Source organism: Panthera onca, chromosome B2 (genome assembly GCF_046562875.1).
Source record: "Panthera onca isolate mPanOnc1 chromosome B2, mPanOnc1 haplotype 2, whole genome shotgun sequence".
NCBI classification, from domain to species: Eukaryota; Metazoa; Chordata; class Mammalia; order Carnivora; family Felidae; genus Panthera; species Panthera onca.
Window position 1 is genome coordinate 86,925,887 of NC_138343.1, and position 21,242 is coordinate 86,947,128.

Consider the following 21,242-nt stretch of genomic DNA (forward strand, 5'->3'; position numbering starts at 1 on the left):
ATGAATGCCTTTAACTTTTGTTTGGGAGACTCTTTATCTCTCCTTCTATTCTGAATGATAGCCTTGCTGGTAGAATATCCTTGACTGCAGGTTTTTTTCCTTTCAACACTCTGAATATTTCATGCTACTCCCTTCTGGCCTGCAAAATTTCTGCTGAAAAATCACTTGACAGCCTTAGGTTTCACCCTTGTCTATAACTGTTTTCTTTTCTCTTGCTACTTTTTAAAAATTTATTTATTTTGAGGGAGGGAGGGAGAGAAAGAGAGAGAGAGAGAGAGGGAATGTGCTTTAGCAGGGGAGGGACAGAGGGAGAGTGAGAGAGAGAGAATCCCAAGTAGGTTCCACAATGTCAGCATGGAGTCTAACATGGGGCTCGAACTCACAAATTGTGAGATCATGACCTGAGCTGAAATCAAGAGTTGGATGTTTAACCAACTGAACCATCCAGGCACCCCTCTCTTTCTGCTTTTAAAATTCTCTCTTTATCACTAGTTTTTGACATTTTAATTACTATGTGCCTTGGTGTGGACCTCTTTGGGTTGAATTTGTTGGGGGCCTTCTGTGGCTCCTGGATCTGGATTTCTGTTTCCTTCCTAAGATTTGGGAAACGTTTAGCTATTATTTCTTCAAATAAATTCCCTGCCCCCTTTTCTCTCTCTTCTCCTTCTAGGATCCCTGTAATGTGAATGTTATTATACTTGATGATGTCAATTCCAGTCTGTTTTCATTTTTTTTCTCTCTTGTTCCTCTCGATTGATTTCCATTACTCAGTTGTTCATTACTCACTGATCTGTTCTTCTGCTTCTTCTAGTTTACTATTTATTCCATCTAGTGTAAACTTAATTTCAATTATTGAGTTATCTCTGATTGACTCTTTTTAATGTTTCCTGTCTCTTTGTTAAGGGTTTCACTGAGGTCCTCTACTCTTCTCTAGTTGAGTGAGTATCTTTATGACCATTACTTTAAATTCTCTGTCAGGCATATTACTTATCTCTGTTCTGTTTATGTCTCTTGTTGTGATTTTTTCCTGTTCGAAAGAACAGGACATATTACATTTTGGACATATTACTCTGTCTCCTCATTTTGTGTAATTCTCTGTGTCTATTTCTATGTGTTAGGATAGTGAACTACATCTCTTGTTTTTGAAAGTAGTGACCTAATGAAAAAGAGGTCCTGTAGTGCCCTGCAGTGCAGTATCCCCTGTTTACCAGAACCTGGCACCTTAGGAGTGTCTTGAATATATTGATGTATGTGCCCTGCTCTTGTGGCTCTGTTGCATTTTCCTTCCATCCAATCATCTGCAATGACTCTCTTTGCCTATTGTGGGCAGGGTTTGGTCCTTGTGTTTTTAGTGAACCAGTGTGGGGCTGTTGTTGGATTAACTTGAGTCAGACCAGGCATTGGCCAGAGATGCAGTATTACCAAACTGCAGGGGAACGTGGGAGTGGAGTGCATGGTGCCACCAAGGTTTGTGCTGGTGGGAGGGAACCTGCAGCTTCCTCCACAAGGCAGGCTGGGATGAGTGGGTGGACCCAGAGAAGCATTCAAGGGTAGGCCAGATCATGTTAGCAAGGTTTGTGTTGTTCTCCTGTGGGAGGGGACCTGGAACTGAGGCATGAGTGGGGGGTGTGTCTGCATGACAACACAGGGGTAGGGTGTGCTTTTAGCAAGTTAGGTGTAGAATTTTGGTACTGCACTGGTTCTAAGAGGTGTACATGTGGATGGGGAGAGAAATGGTGGTGCCTGCCAGCTCTTTTTTTTTCCTGGAGAAGTCTCCCAATGATCCCTATCCCTCTAGCTGCACTCTGAGATTAATAAGAAATCTCTCTCCTGTATACCCCAGGTATTTTTCAAACTGCTGCTTCTATGCTATCTCTACATGGACCTCTTTGTTGTGTTGTCTCCCTAATGTGGGGACTCAGTTTCCTCTCACCTTCCCAGCCCACAAGACTGCTGGTTTTTTTTTAAATTCTGAGTTTTAAACTCCTCTGATTTTAAGATTGTGTGAATTTCATCCCCTCTGCTTTTCAAAGCCAGACACTATGGAGATTCATCTTCCCTATGCAGGCTTCCTTATGAGAGTCTTTTCTTTCCCTTCTCTGGACTGTGGAGTTCCTCTCTTCTGCAGACAGTTCTGTAGGCCTATTTAGCTCTCAATTGCACTCTGCCCTTCCTACCATCTTTGAAGTGGCCTCTTCTCTACATTTAGCTGCAGAGAGTCTGTACTGCCATCTTTGGGTCATTTGGGGAATTATTTACACTTGAGAGGGTTTTATCTAGTTGTACTGCAGGACGAGGTGAGTTGAGGTTCCTCCTGAGATGACAGACCATCTTCTTCAGAAGTCCTGATCATACGGTTATTATTTTTATTTTCTTAATGTGATGTATCATGTTGATTGATTTGTGGATATTGAACTGTCCTTGCGTCCCAAGAATAAATCCCACTTGATTATGGTGAGTGATCCTTTTAATGTATTGTTGGATTTGGTTTGCTAATCTTTTGTTGAGGAATTTCACATCTACCTTCATCAGGGATATTGGCCATAGTTTTCTTTTTTTGTAGTGTTTTCATCTGGTATTGGTATCAGGGTAATGCTGGCTTCACAGAAAGAATTTGAAAGCTCCCTTTCCTCTTCTATTTTTGGAATAGATTGAAAAGAATATATATTAACTCTTCTTTAAATGCTTGGTAGAATTCATCTGTACAGCTATCTGGTCCTGGACTTTTGTTTGTTGGGAATTTTTTGATAATTCAGTTTCATTGCTAGTAATTTGTCTGTTTGGGTTTTCTGTTCTTCCTGAATTCAGTTTTGGAGGATTATATGTTTCTAGGAATTTATCTGTTTTTTTCTAGGTTGTTCAATTTGTGGACATACAATTTTTCATAGTTGTTTCTTGCTATCCTTTGTATTTTGGTGATGTTGGTTGTTACTTCTCCACCTTCATTTCTGATTGTATTAATTTGAGTTCCTCTCTCTTCTCTTCTTGATGAGTCTATCTAAAGGCTTATTATCAATTTTGTTTATCTTTTTGAAGAACCATCTCTTGGTTCCACTGATCTTGTCTATTATTTTTTTAGTCTCTGTTTCAGTTACTTCCATTCTTTTACTTTACTTTTCCTTCCTTCTTTACTGTTTCCTTCCTTCTATTAACCTTGGACTTTGTTCTTATTTTTCTATTTCTTTTAGGTGTAAGTTTGGGTTGTTAATTTGAAATTTTTTTGTTGTTTGAGGTATGCCTGTATCTCTATAAACTTCCCTCTTAGAATTGTTTTTGCTGCATCCCAAAGATTTTGGATTGTTGTGTTTTCATTTCATTTGTCTCCATGTATTTCATTTTCTCTTTGATTTCTTCATTGACCCTTTTTTTTGTTCATTTAGTAGCATATTGTTTAGCCTTCATGTGTTTGTGTTTTTTCCATTTTTTTCTTCTTCTAATTGATTTCTAGTTTCATTGTGGTCAGAAAAGGTACTTGATCTGATTGTAATCTTCTTAAATTTATAGAGATTTGTTTTATTGCCTAATGCGATATCTCCTGGAGAATGTTCCATGTATACTTGAAAATAATTTATATTCTGCTTTTGGTTGGAATGTTTTGTATATAGCTGTTGAGTCCATCTGGTCTAATGTGTCATTAAAAGACACTGTTTCCTTATTGATTTTCTGTCTGGATGATTTATCCATTGATATAAGTGGGAGAAGCAATCACCTTTAAGTAAATCTTGAAGACTTCTCAGCTTCCTTCAATAATCTTCTCTAGTTGTTTAACATCTGCTCTGACAAAATTCTCCCTTGCATTTAAATTAAATTCATTTGTATTCTGCCCATTTTTCCTTCTGCTGTCCTCAATAACCAGGGAGACAGCTACAGTCTTAGCTTCTCTGGATAATGTCTCAATTATTGGCAATTTATTGATTTTCATTGAAGAAACGTAGCTCCTGTCAGTATTTAACTGTTCTGTAATTAATGAATGAAGTTAGGAATTGGACTAAGGAAGAGGATAAATGAGATAGATCCAATAATTACTGGTCTTATATACCAAATAAACTTTAGATATTTGTTTGTACATTAGTGTGTCTAATAGATATATTTAGATAAGAACTTCGTTTGTCTGGTGAAATACTCCCTTTTGTTTAAGTGTATATTTCAATAGTTAAGAAAATAACCACCAGGACTATATTTTGTTGGCTTTGCTGAAGAAATTTCAAACTTGGCTACAAATGAGCCTTTGCTAACAGAAGGAAGAGATCTGTACTTGCCTAGGATAACAAAACAGTGATGGATGGCTGAAATCAATGTAATTTATATTTTCTTCCAATTTACATTCCTTCCATTGACTCATTTAGTTTCCATATGTTGTTAATGCATTTCTAAGTTTTATATGAATTTCTCACAAATATTTTAATAAATATTTCCTATTTTCTTAGCTATTAAACTATCTTTTTAAAAAATGCTGCAGTTTCCCTTACATATTCTTAAAGGTCTGACTACTTAATATCTTCTTTAGTGAGGCCTTAGAAAAACACAGAAGCTCATTCTAGACTGGCTAGATCTATCATCCTGGTATCAAGCTGATTTCTCTTTCAATATGGGTCTGTATGTTTCCTTTTCCATTTTATTAAAATTATCAACTTATTACCTATATTGCTCTATCACTTGGTTTTGCCCCTACTGTGAAAGGAAATACATTTTCTTTGTTCTTCTTTTGCAGTAATGTATGCTGCCTGTGTTAACCATACTTAATGAAAACAATCCCAATTTTCTCAGGTTTGTTTCTCCCCACTGTGTACTTGAGATGAAAAACTCACTTCCCAGTATATAGTACAATACCTTTAATTGGAAAGAAAAGGAAATCACCAGTGACACTTCTAATACCTTCAATCGTCTGCCTCTTTCCTCAGGAGCAGCTTGTCATAAATCAATTGTGAATCTAACCATGGATAGGGAGGGGTACTAGATTAAAAAAACTAGGTATACCCCTTAAAAAAACAAGGCAGGTATATGTCACCCTATCACTGATCTAGAAGTGTTACCCAGATTTATTGTTGCAAATAAAAATATTTGACTCTATTCCTTATCCTTTATCAAATAATCAAGTATTTCTAATTTAATTGATGGGAGATTAGGTCATTGCCATCTTCCTGATTGTTTGCAAGCTTTGCCTGAGTTGTAGGAAGTACAGATTTTAGAATGTGGATTTTAGGGGCTTATTTCTGTTCCATAAAACACAAAGTGAATGTTTCTTTAGAGATTCAGTATTTCTAGTGTGCTCACTCCCTCTCCATACTCCCTCCCTTTTCTCTGTCCATTTTGGGGTCAGGACACCTTGAAACCTGTCCATGGTTTTTAAAATGAGACAAGCAGAGATGAATTCAGAAAAGCAGGCTGTATGGATATGCCCATTAGCATTTAATTTAAGATGTTAGAGATAGTCAAATTTTACAGGCTCCTGTAGCATTTGACACTGTGACCCAATTCACAAATGCTCCACATCATTTCTACTTGAAATTCACAATACTGAAGCAAAAGGAGCATTAAATATCCTGCAGTTGTGCTTTAAAAGGTACGTTTTCCATTGTGAGATATTGTTTGTGAACTACTAAAAAGATCCCTTTTTGTGAGTGAAAATTAATCCTGAGCTCATCTTGCAGAACAGCTTACCTTTTCGTTTTTGTCAAATGGCACCAAGATAATGGGAAGCTAACCACAAAAGTAGTGCTTTCAAACTGTAAAAATAAGACAAATGCTACTGTATTTACTCAAAAGCAGTATTCAGTGCTTTCCTGATTCTCTTGGTGAATGCTACATCCTTATTAAGTCTTGTGCTGGTTCCTAGATAAATAAGATTAATTCAGCAAACACACTTCCTACCCTCTAGGAGCTGACAATCAAAAGAGCTTTTCAGATATTTCATTAATGAAAGAACATTTGTTAAAGCTTCTTTCTTTAACTCCCTAGAAGATATGTTTATTTTCATCTTGATTAAATTTATATGAAGCTTGCATTGCCCCATTTTAAATAACTTTAATTTATTCAGACCTACTAGAGGGACTTTGGATTTCTAATACTCATTAAAATTAGAACAATGTAAAATTTCATAAACATTTTTTAAATGCTGTAGCTTTAGCTTTTCTCTATCTTTGTAAATATTATTTTACTCTCATCCAAAAAATTACATATAAAAGATTGGGAATTAACAGGGGGTGCAGTGGAGGCTGGCTTATGGTGTCCTGAGGTCACAGAGCATGTGAAACTTCTCACCAACCAAGAGACCCTGAGTTAGTTTCCTAACCACCCTTAGTCTTCTACCAGGGTAGTGTGGAGTGACAAAGAATGAGACACAGGTCCTGCACTGGGACTCAGTGTAGTAGAGGGAATAGACTCAACAGATAATTCTAGTATAGTGTGTGATATATGTGATAATAGAAGTCTGTCCTGGGGACAGAAGTAGGGCAAAGCAGGGGGTACTTCATGCAGGTTTCACAAAGGTTCACAGCACCTTCTTCCTAACTTGGCCTTAGGTCCACTGGGCTGCTTCCCATTTACTCATTAACCCCTCCCTGTCATCATGAGTGGACTTCATGATCCAATCATTTCAATAATTCTCCTGCCCTCTGGCAAGCACTCGCTCTTGAACAAACCCAGGGGTCCAATTGTCTGTGCCTGTGCCCAGGCAGCTGAACCCTATGGGAAGAAGCCAGTTGACAGGAGAGCTTTGTGTGGGATCTACTCAGCTCGCCAAGCCCTCCCTGTACCCCACACTAGTGTCCCTCCACGCCTCCCTAGCCCCCACTCACTCAGCTGTAGCTTAAACTCAACCACCCTTCACTGGCTAGAACCAAAACCTCTGCCCCTCAGACTCAGAGACAGCACCTTTTCTTCTGCTTTTCAGAACAAATGTACAAGAGGAGAGTCTCACAGCAAGATGAGATAAAATGAGGCAGTGGAGAGTGTGAGGAGACAGATGGGCAAGAGCTGGACTAGAAAAGGGCCAAGGCGGAAAGTTGGGAGATGCTAGTGAGGAGGGTGCAGAGGAGGGGTCTGAGGAAGGAGCCTGAGAATGTGGGATGGGCAAGGTCAGAGGACAAGTGTTAATGAAATCAAACCAAAAAAGAAAGGGCATGGTGAGAGGTGTCCAATACTGTTGGGACATCAAGGTCCAGAATATTTCTCTGCAATTTTCTCTCAGAAACTACTTGGTAATTTCAATGAAAGTAGCTTTAGGGGAGTAGAAGAAAGTGAAAGCTAGAATGCAGTGGTTTAGGGTGTGAAAGAGGAGTGAGGAAGTACAAACTGTAGGTATAGGCCAGAAGTCGGGATATCACCTAGAGCTCACTCCCTGAATCCGAGCTTGCCAGACAACATTCTGATTATTATATTATTATCCTCTGCCTACTGGGAGAGGATGTGCTGTTTCTAGGTACACACATATTTCAGCCCATGTGACAGCCACGGTTTTTCTTTTTTTCTTTTTTTAAGTTTATTTATTTATTTTGACAGAGAGAGAGAGAAACACGTAGAGGAGGGGCAGAGAGAGAGAGAGAGAGAGAGAGAGAGAGAGAGAGAGAGAATATCCCAAGCAGGCTCCACAGCATCAGCACAGACCCTGTTAGGGGTTCAAACTCATGACCATGATATCACGACCGAGCTAAAACCAAGAGTCAGGTACTTAACTGACTGAGCTACCCAGCTGCCCTGCTACATTTTTTAATTATAAATTAATAAACAGCATTTTGGCTTTAGGAAGAAAAAGGAGAATAGGAAGGGAAGAAAAGGATGAATGTTTGGCTTACAGAAAAGAGACTAGCTAGAAGAGGAAATCCAGTGTCAAAGGAAGGAACTCTTTAAAGGACACAAGTGCATTAAGCAAATTGGTAGATAAGGGAAAGGAGAGAGCAAAATAGAAGGGGACAGGAATGGGGCATTCTTTGGTTAGTAAAGGCTGAGAGTACCTCCTGGGTACCAGGAATGGTGATGAATGGTAATAAGTCCATGGGATACCACAGGAGGAGGGATTTGGGAGGCTGTCTTGGACAGGAGAAGAGGAAACCCCTCAGACTCTAAGCCTGGAGGGCAGGAGATGATGCGGGATGTGGACCTAAGTCAGCTCCCAGATGAGGGGCAGCAACCTGAGGAGGTTCCTTGTCGATCGAGTCAAGTGAGAGACAAGGTTGTCTGTCGAGGTTGTGTGGTGTCAGGACTAGTGTAGAGGGTCTGAGGGAGGTGGCCTTGGGGGGAAAAAAGCCTCTGAGAGAAAACAGAGGGAATGGACATGTTTTAAAAATTGTCTGAGCTCATACCAAGGTTGGAAACCACAAAATTGTGGTGGCCCAGTTTGTAAATTTCTGTCCTAGTTTTTGGTGGTATCTAGCAGAGAATTGGAGAGGGCAGATCCTTGGATTCACTCAAGATGGAAGGTTTTTAGGCTGGGAATGGTCTGAAGGACCCTATTGGAAGGGGTTCAGCTTGTTGGGTTAGGTGAGTGTGAAGGACGTAAAGTTAGCTTGAGGGAGGACAAAGTGAGTTATTCAAGTAAGTACATGAGAGAGTGTCTGTTAACCCTGCAGGCAGCTTCCATGTGAGGAAGCCATCTGCCTGATATAGGTTTGGAGCTTGATAATGTGGCATTATCAACTTAAAAGTTCCTAGTGACCTGGAATGTCCTCTAAGAATGAAATCCTCTTTGTTGCTTTAGATTCTCACAAACTGTCTGTCTCTAGCACTTACTTTTTATCTTCTCTTTTCACTTCTGCCCCTGCCTTTACCATTCCCCATCTGAAAAAGATAAAAACGAAACCACTGCAGTGTTGTACTGAGATGAAGCCAACAGAAATGTCCATTCTACAATGATTTTAAAAGAGCTAAAAGAAAAAAAAAAATTAATAAAAGAGCTAAATGGCTTGAAGAAAGCAAATCAGATCACTTACATTCTCCAGAATAATTAACAAAGGTTTTATCCTAAATGGACTTCCCTTTATTCTAAAGAAGTAGCATTTTATTTACCCTCACATTGCTGCTCAGAAGATGAGGCTTAAAGATGCTAAGTGATTTTCACAGATCACTCAACTGGTATTTGATAAAGTTGGAATTTGATCTCTGCGTCTCTGGTTTTTGAAAACCATGCTTTTCCCAAGAAACTAAACAATACAGTTGTTTATCACTACAACAAAGATCTCAAAAACAGATGCTTACATTATAAAAAGAATTCCCAAATGATACAACTGAAAGTAAAAGATACACTGAAAAATCATCATACCCAGATATTTGTTTAGATCAACAATGATTTGATTATTTTTAATTGTTTAATTGACCACTTTTCTCAGGGCACAAGACTTGAGCCACATAATGTCTACCTTTTTGTGGAGAGAACAGCCTTTGTTTAGGCGATCCATTTGTGTCTGTCTAGATGGATCTAAAAAAGGGTAGCGTAAAGGGGAGCCTAAGTGGCTCTCGTGGGTTAAGTGTCCAACTTCGGCTCAGGTCCCGATCTCGTGTTTTGTGGGTTTGAGCCCCATATAGGGGCTCTCTGCTGTCAGCATAGAACCCACTTCAGATCCTCTGTGCCCCTCTCCTGTGCCCCTTTCTCTGTGTCCCTCTTCTCTCTCTCTCTCTCAAAAATAAACATTAAAAAAAAGGTAGAATAAAGAGTGAGCTGAATTACTTACCTAAGAATATGGGAAATATATCATTTTCTTTGTTCCCAAGAGGAGAGAAGAAGGTTAAAGCTACATCATGGAAATGGGCAATGGCTGAAGAATCTGGTTGATGGCAGGAGAGGGATAAAAGATCCAACAAGAGGCACACCTGGGTGGCTCAGTTGGTTGAGCGTCCAGCTTTGGCTCAGGTCATGATCTCATAGTTTGTGAGTTCGATCCCCATGTTGGGCTCTATGCTGACAGCTCAGATCCTGGAGCCTGCTTCTGATTCTGTTGTCTCCCTCTCTCCCCCTTCCCCACTCGCGCTCTGTATCTCTCTGTCTCTCAAAAATAAACAAACATTAAAAAAAAAAGATCCAACAAGAACATAGCAAGCCAGGACACCAGAGACTGGTAGAGGTGACCTTGAGAGCTTAACCCTGCTTGGACCATGCAGAAATCTTTGGAGGCAGGATTACAGCAATCTATAGAATGAGTAATTGGGAGTTAGAGACAATATTATTGATATTCTGAAGGGCAGCTAACATCTGCACTGTGGTAGATATTACCCTTCATTTATTATTTCATTTATTTTAAATAATACATGTGCATTACTTACATGTTTTGGGTCACAAGTTTATATCTGTTCACTCTAGGTGACATAAATATAATTTGTATTTTCAAGTGCCTCAACCCTTTATAGATATTTTGTAAATTTGAGACTTCCTTTACAGATTTTGAGTCTATTCATTACCTATCCATTTGTGTGGTTTCTTCAAGTGTGACAGAAATAATAAGGATAATAGTTTTAATTTAATGCATGGATTAAGTATGCTCCTGTTCAAGATGCTAATTTAGTAGAAATATTCTTGGCTTTAATTGTTCAGGTAGCATTATAAACACTAAAAATATGGACAGTCTAATGTGAAAAAATAGATAATAAGAAAGTGTTTTTAATGTAAATATTATTTATCATAAATATACCCATGGTATCCCTATTTTTAGGGACTAGTAATAAGTTTGGTTCTATTTAAAAAATGACTAATATGAACTCACACTAATGCCAGTCATTCCTTTGATAATTAGACTATAAGTGTGAAGTTTTAGTTTTTTGAGAATTAGAGCAAACATATGGAGGAGAAGCTTTACCATTAAAGGAAAAAGCCTTTGGTACCTTATAAACCAGCCAGTAATTCTAGTAATTGGAACAAAAATAAGAAATCTGTTTCAGACTACAAAATTCATTTATCTATTAATTCAATATTCTATACTTAGTTATTTTTTCAGTATTCCATATATACTCATTTGTACTTTTTTATGGAAAAGATAAGAAATTTCCATAAATAAATGACTACAGTGCTATAGTAAACTTCCTCTGTGGATTGCCTGTATACCATGCACTCTGTAAGACTATACCAAACCTGTAAGAGAGAGATCGTCATCTCTAGTTTGCATATGAGGAACCTGAGCCTGGTTGTGTTAAATCCTCCCCCCAAGGATAGAGTCATAAAGGAACCTCTGTGGGGTTAATGCCACATCCTGTCTGGAAACTAACCCGCTAGTCTAGCATAAAGCTGGGCACTTCAGGCCTCCGGGAGAGTAGCAGAGAACTTAGATGGTTTTCCACAATCCTCAGTTGGCTGGCAGAGTTCCAGCCTGGAGTGTCTTTCCTGACAGCATGGACACATTCAGTTCTTTGCATCCCGCTCTGTCCTAGTAAGGGTACCACTCTGTCCGCTCTGTCCTCGTAAGGGTACCAGTGCTGTATTATGTACCATAGGTTTCTGCTAAAGCGTGTAGTATAGGACTCTATATCAACAGATGTATTTTCTGTCCTTGAAAAAAAAAATAGCAGAGCCACCAGACTTGACCTATCCTGACCAATGCATACTAAGAGCTGTTTTTCTAAACACACTATTCTGTAGACATTGTTAGTCTTGACCAGTTCTTGCTTTTGAGCGCAATGAGTTTGGGAGTCAGTGAATTCCAGCAGTGGAGGCAAAAGTTGCTTGTTTGGCAGTCACCTGTCATCCTTTCTCTGGTATGCATTCATCCATTTGTCACAACGTTTTGTGAGGAGCCGAACAGGGAAGCTTAAGAAAAATGCTTTACTCTTGTCTTGATGATAGAAAGCATTTCTCATTGCTGGTAGCATGGTGGTAACTTTTCATTCCTTCTGGCAGTTTTTAAAGACTTATTTGACTTTGGGGGAACTTGCAGTATATCTTTAAGTCACAGTTCAAAAGTATGAGACAGGGCTGTTCATTTTCAATTTTGGCTGAAAAGTCTTAACTTCGACTGTGGCACTTCAAAGTTAGGGAAAACTTGGCTTTAAAAATGGATGCTGATACGAGATGGCATATTTAATGACAAATGTATCTATAGAAAGCTGTTAAGATGCAGATTATCCCCCTTCTGGGGTGGGGGAGGGAGATCAAAACTGCCAATCTATAAAATGTACTCGATAGAGGGAGGCATAGAATCTATCTTTGCAAGTGCTTTGATTGCAGGGGACAGTATAGCAGCATGTGGCATCATAACCCAGAGCAGGCAAATCAGCTTGATGACTTTCAAAGCCAGGAATACTGCTGCAGGCAAGGGTACTCCAGTCTAGGAGAAATTAAAACATATAGAGACTGTTATTAATTCCATATCTATTTTTGTATAGTCAAATCTGTATGCAAATCCTTAGCATCTCATTTCAACAGATTAATCTAAAAGTGAGGAGTGTTATGTGAAGAGAATGTAATGATAAGCTGTGCACATAACACTGCTAAAGCTGTGTGGGCTGCGAACTTGGATGCTTTTTTAAAATTTATTTTTTGTACTGAGAAGAACTGGTTTTTACTTATGTGATCATTTGGAAATTATTTCAAAGAAGGAAAACAATAGGACCAATTTCTAAGGTTTTCCCTTGCAATCCTGACTTGGCAAAAGTTACAACACTGGGTTTTTTAGGCACCTCCCGTAGTTTAGCATTCCAGAAGTAATCAACCAAATAACTAACTAGGAATTTTATGTTTACTTCCACCTAGTAACCCAGTATCTCATTTTTAAGCATTGTCATGTGAGTGAAAATTTGTATGTAAGGGTAAGGAATCTAATTACCACGTGCAGATTAAGGGAAAAAAATATTACGAGTGCATCTGTAAAAGAGAGTAAATAATAATTCTGAAGAGCATGAAGATAAATTGTATGCCTGGCTTAGGAGAAAGGATGTAATAGCTACATTCTAATCCATTGGTTGTACATTTAATCTATAATGGGCAGACTCTGATACATATAGTAGTGTAAATATTTTCAAATAGTGTCATAAACAGATAGTTTACTGCAGTAGATATTAATTCTGTCCCATATTTCTAAAACAAGGAGAAAAACCGTCAAAGTTTTGAAATAATGGGTGGGAGCTTTGCCCTCTGCTCCCTCTCATTTGGAGAAATGATTATAGGCGAGCTGGACATTAATCTGGTGGTTATGGCCCAGATCAAAAGCACTTGGCAATCATTTTAACCCTGAAGACTTGTGAGGTCTCACTCAATAGATTTGATTATTCTTGTGTAGTTATGCTGAGAAAGAATTATTGGACATTCAATTTTTAATCAGATAAGAAAAGGAAGGTTGGGAAGAAAGCAATCAGGCCTCTGTATTTATTTGGACAAACATTTTGACTGTGTAGGCATTTCAGCCCCAGCTTTCTTAAGTGTATTTTCTTTTCCTATGGTTTTATTTTAAGATGAGACATTCTTTTTTTTTTCCAATTTATTTTTTTATTTTTTATTATTATTTTTTTAATATATGAAATTTATTGTCAAATTGGTTTCCATACAACACCCAGTGCTCATCCCAAAAGGTGCCCTCCTCAATACCCATCCCCCACCCTCCCCTCCCTCCCACCCCCCATCAACCCTCAGTTTGTTCTCAGTTTTTAACAGTCTCTTATGCTTTGGCTCTCTCCCACTCTAACCTCTTTTTTTTTTTTTTTCCTTCCCCTCCCCCATGGGTTTCTGTTAAGTTTCTCAGGATCCACATAAGAGTGAAACCATATGGTATCTGTCTTTCTCTGTATGGCTTATTTCACGTAGCATCACACTCTCCAGTTCCATCCACGTTGCTACAAAAGGCCATATTTCATTCTTTCTCATTGCCACGTAGTATTCCATTGTGTATATAAACTACAATTTCTTTATCCATTCATCAGTTGATGGACATTTAGGCTCTTTCCATAATTTGGCTATTGTTGAGAGTGCTGCTATAAACATTGGGGTACAAGTGCCCCTATGCATCAGTACTCCTGTATCCCTTGGATAAATTCCTAGCAGTGCTATTGCTGGGTCATAGGGTAGGTCTAAGATGAGACATTCTTTAAGAAATGCAGAGAAGACTTTCTTTGAGGGCAGGAAGCTCGTTTCTCTGTTCCTTGTGGACTTACTCTGCAGATAAAGCTTTCATTGATCTTAAAAGTAGTTGTAAGCTTCAGAGAGAATATATTTTAAAAAAGCCCTCCAGTTAATAAAAGCCATGGTCAATTATATGAAAGATATAATCTCCTTATTGGGGGTGAACGAGAGAGTAATGATTGGCCTGAACATGTTCCCTTCCCTTTATGGATCCATTAGTATTGATGGATTGTTCCAGCTCAGCTGAGGATTGTGCACTAATACTCTGGATTCTGGTTGATTTGACTCCTGGCCATGAAGTTGATGGTAGTGACCTATTCAAGATATTTGAACTGTCAAAGCAAAAATTATACTGGACAAAGTTAAGCAGATAAGGAAGACTTTGTCCAAGACAATATTGCAATAGGGGAGGGAGACCAGAATGCAGTCTGAAATCAACTCCTCTGAAGAACAAGAGGCAAGAGGGTTTTTAAGCACTGGGGTGAGCTAGTAGAAAAGTACTGAAGGAGTTTTGGAGGAAGATTGATCTATGTGATACAATGAGCCCATTCAGTTACCCCTGATTTTGTAAATGTTTTTCTCAGTGACTGGGCCATTCTTGCTTTCTGATTGGCACCCATCAACATGAGGCTCTTACCCTCCATAGAAACTGGGAGATAGGGACATTTACTTCCTTGATGATTACATTTCAATGGGATGGCTCTTAGGTCTGGGAGGAAGATCTTCCTGGGTTGTAAAACTTGCAAGAAGCTTCTTAAATGACTTATATCTCAAGGAGGCAGAGAAAGAATTTACAGGTTTTCTAAAGTAAGAGCTCTAAGAAGAGGGATGTCAGAGGCCTAAGAGACAGAAAGAAGCCTGTGTAAAGTTGAGTCATACTGAGAAAAATGTTAACACTGTTTTGTTCATTATTGTAACAGTACATACTTTTTGACTTAAAAATTTTCAATAGGAAACATTTGTAGTGTGGCTCAGTTTTATATCTTTACTGCAAAATTAGCTGCTTCTATGTGCTACTTATTCAAATGTTATTCATTTTATGCCAGCATCCAGAACTCTGTATAATGCAAAAATCTCTGAAGAGATTTTTTTGGGGGAGGGCAGTTCTCATAGTCTTGTTATTTTACTACTTAACATTTAATATCTCCTAGTATTATTTTTATATAGTGCTGATTTATGTTTTTTTTAGTTTTTCAATTTGATAGTAAAAACTAAAGTAGAATCAGTAGTTTCTGGGTTTTATGGGGATCAGTGTACATCACAAACATGAAAATATGAGGACAGATAAGAGAAAGTTTGTTAGAAAGGTAATGATCGTTTAGTGGTTCTTGACTAATCAAAAGGTCCTGAGTCTTTTGGATCTAAGCCCTTGTCAAGAAGGCTCTAGAAAAGTTGCTAACAACAACTACACACAGTGCTCTTAGTCATATGTGGCTTAGCGAGCACTTGAAATGTGGCTAATCTGGATTGAAATGTGCTGTGTTAAATATACATTGGGTTTTGAAGAAAGTTGGAACAAAAGGAACATAAAATACCTCCATAAGCTTTATATCAGTTTCACGTTGAGATGATAATATTTTGGTTGTGTTGAGTTAAATAAAATTTATGTTAAGTTTACTTTCACTATTTCTTTTTTTTTTTTAAGGTTTATTTATTTTGAGAGGGAGAGAGTGTGCACACACACTTGCATGTGTGAGTAAGTTAGGGGCAGAGAGAGGGAGAGAGAGAATCCCAAGCAGGCTTCATGCTGTCAGCACAGAGCCTGACATGGGGCTTGATCCCATGAACCATGGGATCATGACCTGAGCTGAAACCAAGCTTAACTGACTGAGCCACCCAGGTGCCCCTCTTTTAAGTTGTTAATGTGGCTACTGGAAAACTTAAAATTACATCTGTGATTCACATTGGTGGCTCTCATCATATTCTTCTGGACAGCTTTGGCTTTAGAATTCTTTTGATAAGTAATGCCTTTTCTTAGATATGGTTCTTCCAAAGAGATATCAAGACATTAGTGTGTTAGTATACAGAAGGTTAGAGCTTTAAAATTGCCAAAGGACAAGAACTTTCCATGTAATTCTGTCCTGGGCATAAATTGTATAGAGATTTGTCTATGTGTGCTATGTTCATTCCCACTCCCTGCTATACTTTGCCCCTCATTCTGGCCATGCAGAGCAGCTTGTCAGAATTGGAGCCTCTTGGTAATCTCAGCATACTTGTTGCTTGCTCTCAACTGGATTGCTTCTAAAATGTTTCTTGAAAATGAAACTGCTTCAACAATAAGCTTCTTAATTATGTCATGGGTTCACCACGAGGGTATACAAACAGATCCTCAGCAGTAGCTAATTTTCCTTTAATTGTATCTCATTCTTATGTTGGAATATCCTATTTCGTATTCATGAAAGCTCTAACACATGTTAATCCATTACAGGTGGAGTAACTAACACAGCACAATATCAGAACAGACTAATGGTATATGAACCTAACCAGGTAAGAATCATATAAGAAAAACTCATTACCTTAATTAAAATGAATTTTAAAAGATTTCCACAGTAATTAGTAGTTGAAATGCCAAGTCTGTACACACACGTGCATCTTAAACTTGTATAGAGAAACGGAAGCATCTGGATAAACTGCCTTTCCGTTGCTTTTTTTTTTTCCACACAAAATTTCAGCTCCTTTAGTTTTATGCTATACACAATGCTTAACTCTTTCAGAGTTTTGCATAATGTAGAAGGAAGGGTAAATATGTTGATGAGTTAAATGCCCTTTAGTTCCATTATCTCAAGTGACTGTTCATATTCAGAGGCATCCAAAGAAAGGATTTTGATTGTCCTGTTGCTATGTCCTTTTAGAAAGCGTGTCCTTCCAAGAGGGGAACATACTTATTGTTTCATTACTCCCAACTAATATAATAACTTTTATTTAACTCCGTGTAGCCAGAATGTCCTAGCAGTGTCTAGGACAAGTCTGAAGTAGAAGTATCTGAAAAAAGTGTATGTATTTCATCTAACAAATGGTGCCTGAACTGGAAGCATTTTGATGGTGTCTGTCCCTTCTTCTGTCTACTTATCATACACACTCAGTGGTTTTTTTGTCCCCAAAAGAAGAACTATTTTTACTCTCTTTCCCTTCTACCAAAATCGCAGTGGCCTTAGCAAATGTTTTCAGAATTTCACCATGTCTGTGATTTTCGTAATGTAAATATTTTTCATGATTATGACAGTATTCCAAAATGATTCGAACATGGGATTTAACATTCATCAGCCGGAGATAACAGAACATGAAGTGACAGGTTAGCTTTGGCAGCCTGGGTCAGGATTGGCCACCAAATGTGCGTCCTGAATGACCTCAGTCAGCTTGGTATCTTTTTATTTCAACATTATTTGATTCTGAATGTAACGAAGGTATTTCTCTCTTTGCAAGTGTGTTTCCTGATGTCATTAGAAGCTGTAGATTTCAGAGACCACATGTCCATGGGCCAGATGTCTCAAGAGGGATCATTAATTGCAGTTGCTTGAGTTTGGTGCACACGTGGTTAAAGAGGAAGAAGGTGTTAACATTTCTCAAATGAGTTCTGTTTCATGTTTGTATACACACACTCTTTTTAAAAATTCTGCTGGCATATTGTTTACGGTGGGTACTGGCAAACATCACATCTGCTTGCATCTTGCTCAGAATCTCAATAACTCTATCATTCAGCCCTGGTGCTTATTTCTCTTCTAGGCCTTTGTGGAGAGTCGATAATGCCTGCCATCTGCCACAGAGCACATCGCTACCTGCCAACAGGCAGGCTGGGGTGACCTCTGCTTCCCCACCACTGATTAGTATTCACACGCTAGCTTATTAGGAATGACCCCACTAGGCCTCTCTGTTTCTTTGCCTTTGCAGAGGTTGGCGGCTCACCTGGCAGGCACGGCAGTGAAGGAAGCTAAAGATATAATCAGGGGATGCAGGCAGGCTTTATAAACCAGATGGCGTCCACAGTCCTGTGGCAGGGGACCGGACTACTAATGCACACGTTGATTCCTAATAGTGGAATAGGTTGCCTCATAGAAAGGACCTGAGGAAAGCATCATCAGAGTTTTGAGTTAAGTCCACTCATGTGAAGTGTATTGAAGATATTTCTTCACAGAACATCTGATAGAAAGGTTTGGCTACTTTATTAAAGATGACATTTGATTGGAAGGAGATTTTTAGGACATGTTTAAAAAGGGGGAGCAAGTAAATGCAAGCCTTGCAAATTGTACAAACCATTCTTTTTTAAGTATATCTTTAAAAGAGAAATTAGAAATGACCTGGTAGATAGGTCTTAGTGAATGGACCAATATTTATACAATTTTTTTTTTGCTTATCCCTTTACAGCTTTGTAAACTGGTGAAATTCTAAGTATTCAAAGCATCATGTGATTTTTCTAGTCAAAATCCAAATTTTTCTTGGAAAAAAGGAATCCGGGTTCTTCCTGTAGGTTAGTGTTCATGTAGAAAGGAAATGGTTAGGTTTGCTTACATGTTCATTACTTGGTTGAGATTTAAAATTAAGGTCGTATTTGATTTTCATCTAATTTTGCAGTTTACATTAGATTTTTGAAAGGAGCCATATTTAAGAGGAGTTGATCATGTCTTTCCCATTACTAGCATGACCCAGGACCAAATAGTTGAGGTTTCACCATTCTTGAAGTTGTATAAAACTTGGCTTTCTACCAAAACAAACAAACATGTGCCAAGAAATAACTTTCCCCAGTTTGGTAGAAGATTTAATTATAAATATGTTAAAGGGACTAATACAAAGGCCACATGGGACTTTGTTGTGAAACAAGATCTTAGCTCTTCCATTGATCTTGGAAGTTTAATTTTGGACAGAACAGCAAAGTCACCCTAACCCTAGCTTATGTAGAGGCCTTGGGTGGCCAAGGATTATTATCACAATAATTTTTTAAAAGTGTGACAACATTCTTCTAAATGTTTCATGAGTATTAACTAATTTAATTCTCACAACAAGCTTGTCGGGTAAGGTATGATTCCCCCCACTTTAAAGACAAGGAAACAGGCACAGTGAGGTTAAGTAAATTGCTTGGTGTCACACAAAGTTTACAAACTTAAGCATTCTGGATCCAGAGCCTGTTTTCTTTCTTTTTTTTTTTTTTTAATGTTTTATTTATTTATTTTTGAGAGCAAGAGATTGACAGTATGTGTGGGGGTGGGGAGAGAGAGAGGGAGAGAGAGAAAATCCCAGGCATGTTCCACACCATCAGCACAGAGCCCAAGGTCAACAAACTCTGAGATCATGACCTGACCCAAAATCAAGTGTCGGACACTTAACCAGCTAGGCCTCTCAGGTGCCCCAAGCACCTGTTTTCTTAATCATTATACCTAGCCAGGTGCTTTCACTCTTCCACAATTTGTGTAAGTTTTCTCATTTGGGTGAGAAACCATCAGGAAAACTTCCATGGGCTCCCGTTATAAAATGAAAAATGCCCTATAAAATGCAACCTATAAAATGCAGCAGGAGGAAATGCCTTATGTAAGTTGCAAAATAAAATTGGCATACATGCTTCATCCACACTTGCTCTCAGGTAAGACACCCCTACCTTTCAATCTGTAAGCAACAGTCAAATACAATGCAATTGACACACATTAGAGTCCTGGCTACTAATGAGGCGCTGCTGTTTCTGCCATGGAGGTCGCCTGTTAACAGAATCCACCTGAATTTCTTTCTTTCTTTTTTTTTTTCCCTCCCCCAGAATAAATGGATAAGCCGCAGCCCTATGCTGCAGAGAAGGGTCTACCATTCCATGGCTGCTGTTCAAAGAAAACTTTATGTTCTTGGAGGCAATGACCTGGACTACAATAATGACCGGATCCTTGTGCGGCATATAGATTCTTACAACATAGACACCGACCAGTGGACGCGTTGTAATTTCAACCTGTTGACTGGCAAGTACCTTTGACTAAGTAAATCAGGAAAAGCAGAGATTCAAGAAATTGCCACACTTGTTTTTTTTTTACGTCTTCAGCGCATCTCTAAATATCAAGTGCATGGTGGCAGAACACCTTGCTTTTATTAACCAGAAAGGTACCCTATTATTTATCTCACAAAATTTCACTCAATTAGGTGGCTGAGCTAGTTTCTCAGGGCTTCTCTTACCTATGTGCATCTTCTCGCTTGGCTGAGAGAGGTATGTCAAGTCCTTTCTCGTCAATAAGTATTCACAGAGGAACTTTGATCGTTAGGAGGAACCAGAGAATTAAAAACTCTTTACAGAAGCGATTTTTTTTTTCCTTTTCACTTTTGGTCCTCTTTTATTTGAGTTCAGGAGTAGAGTCTTCATTATTTGTTACTGTCACATACAGTTTCTGGCTATATTCTTCTAACAACGGAATCTTAGAGCAGTTCTGTGCCTAGGGGTTTGGTGGTATTTCTGGCCACCTACCCCTTCAAGCATTATCAAGAGTAACGCTAGGTATGGACCCTCATCTCAAAAGGGAATAAAAGGTAAGCTGTGAACAACTTACCCCTGATGTTTTTTTACGGAGTTGAAAACCTTCTTTCCCTTGTTGGCTCGTATTATAAACCTCCAAGGGGATCAGGTCCTTCCCAGGCTGCTCTAATAATAGGAAAATCACAAGCCCAAAATGGTAGCCTGGACTGGCACCTGAGGACATCTTAATATGCCGAGTGGATGCTCAACCACTCACGGCTACGGCTGGGGAGGCAACACTGAGTGCCAATGTGAAAGGGTTATATGCCTTGCGTGGAGCTCTTGTTTTTGTGAAAATGATCTTTGGGGCCCACCTACAAGGACTTCACTCTCTCTGAGTTGCTATAGTAGTACCTCAGCCCCTCGGTCCCTGGATCTGCGATTCTGTCTGCCATAGGATCCAGGTTATTTATTACCACAGTCAGTCCTGTGTCAGCCCATCAATAAAAAGAGACTATCTCACTCTCTGATAGCCTCCAGGGAAGAATATGTGGTAGTGAGTTATTCTGTCTTCTTTTTTAAATGGGGGAGGAACCTTTCATCATTTTGGCGTGTCAGTATCTAGGGACTACCCTAGCTGGTCCCAGATCGGGAACTTTAATATAGTCTTAAAACTGTTGTGTATGAAAAAAAAAAAAAAAAGGAGGGTAGTAACTTTATCAATCTTTTCTGTCATTTGTCTTCATTTGGGGGACAGTGGGGGCATGGCTCTGTTTTATTGGCTTCTTGGGG

At 38.8% G+C, this 21,242-nt stretch overlaps 1 protein-coding gene across 12 annotated transcripts in view; it reads left to right on the forward strand.

Moving 5' to 3' along the window:
- Positions 1-21,242, forward strand: part of KLHL32 (kelch like family member 32) — a 238,094-nt gene that overhangs the window by 183,632 nt on the left and 33,220 nt on the right. For 10 of the 12 annotated variants that reach the window (XM_078447145.2, XM_078447142.2, XM_078447141.2 and 7 more), the window contains 2 exons: positions 16,461-16,519; positions 19,773-19,965. In XM_078447145.2, the coding sequence (XP_078303271.1) occupies positions 16,461-16,519; positions 19,773-19,965 (252 nt within the window). Of the gene's footprint in view, positions 1-16,460; positions 16,520-19,772; positions 19,966-21,242 lie in introns of those variants that run through there. The other 2 variants (XM_078447149.2, XM_078447151.2) reach the window with 1 other exon arrangement.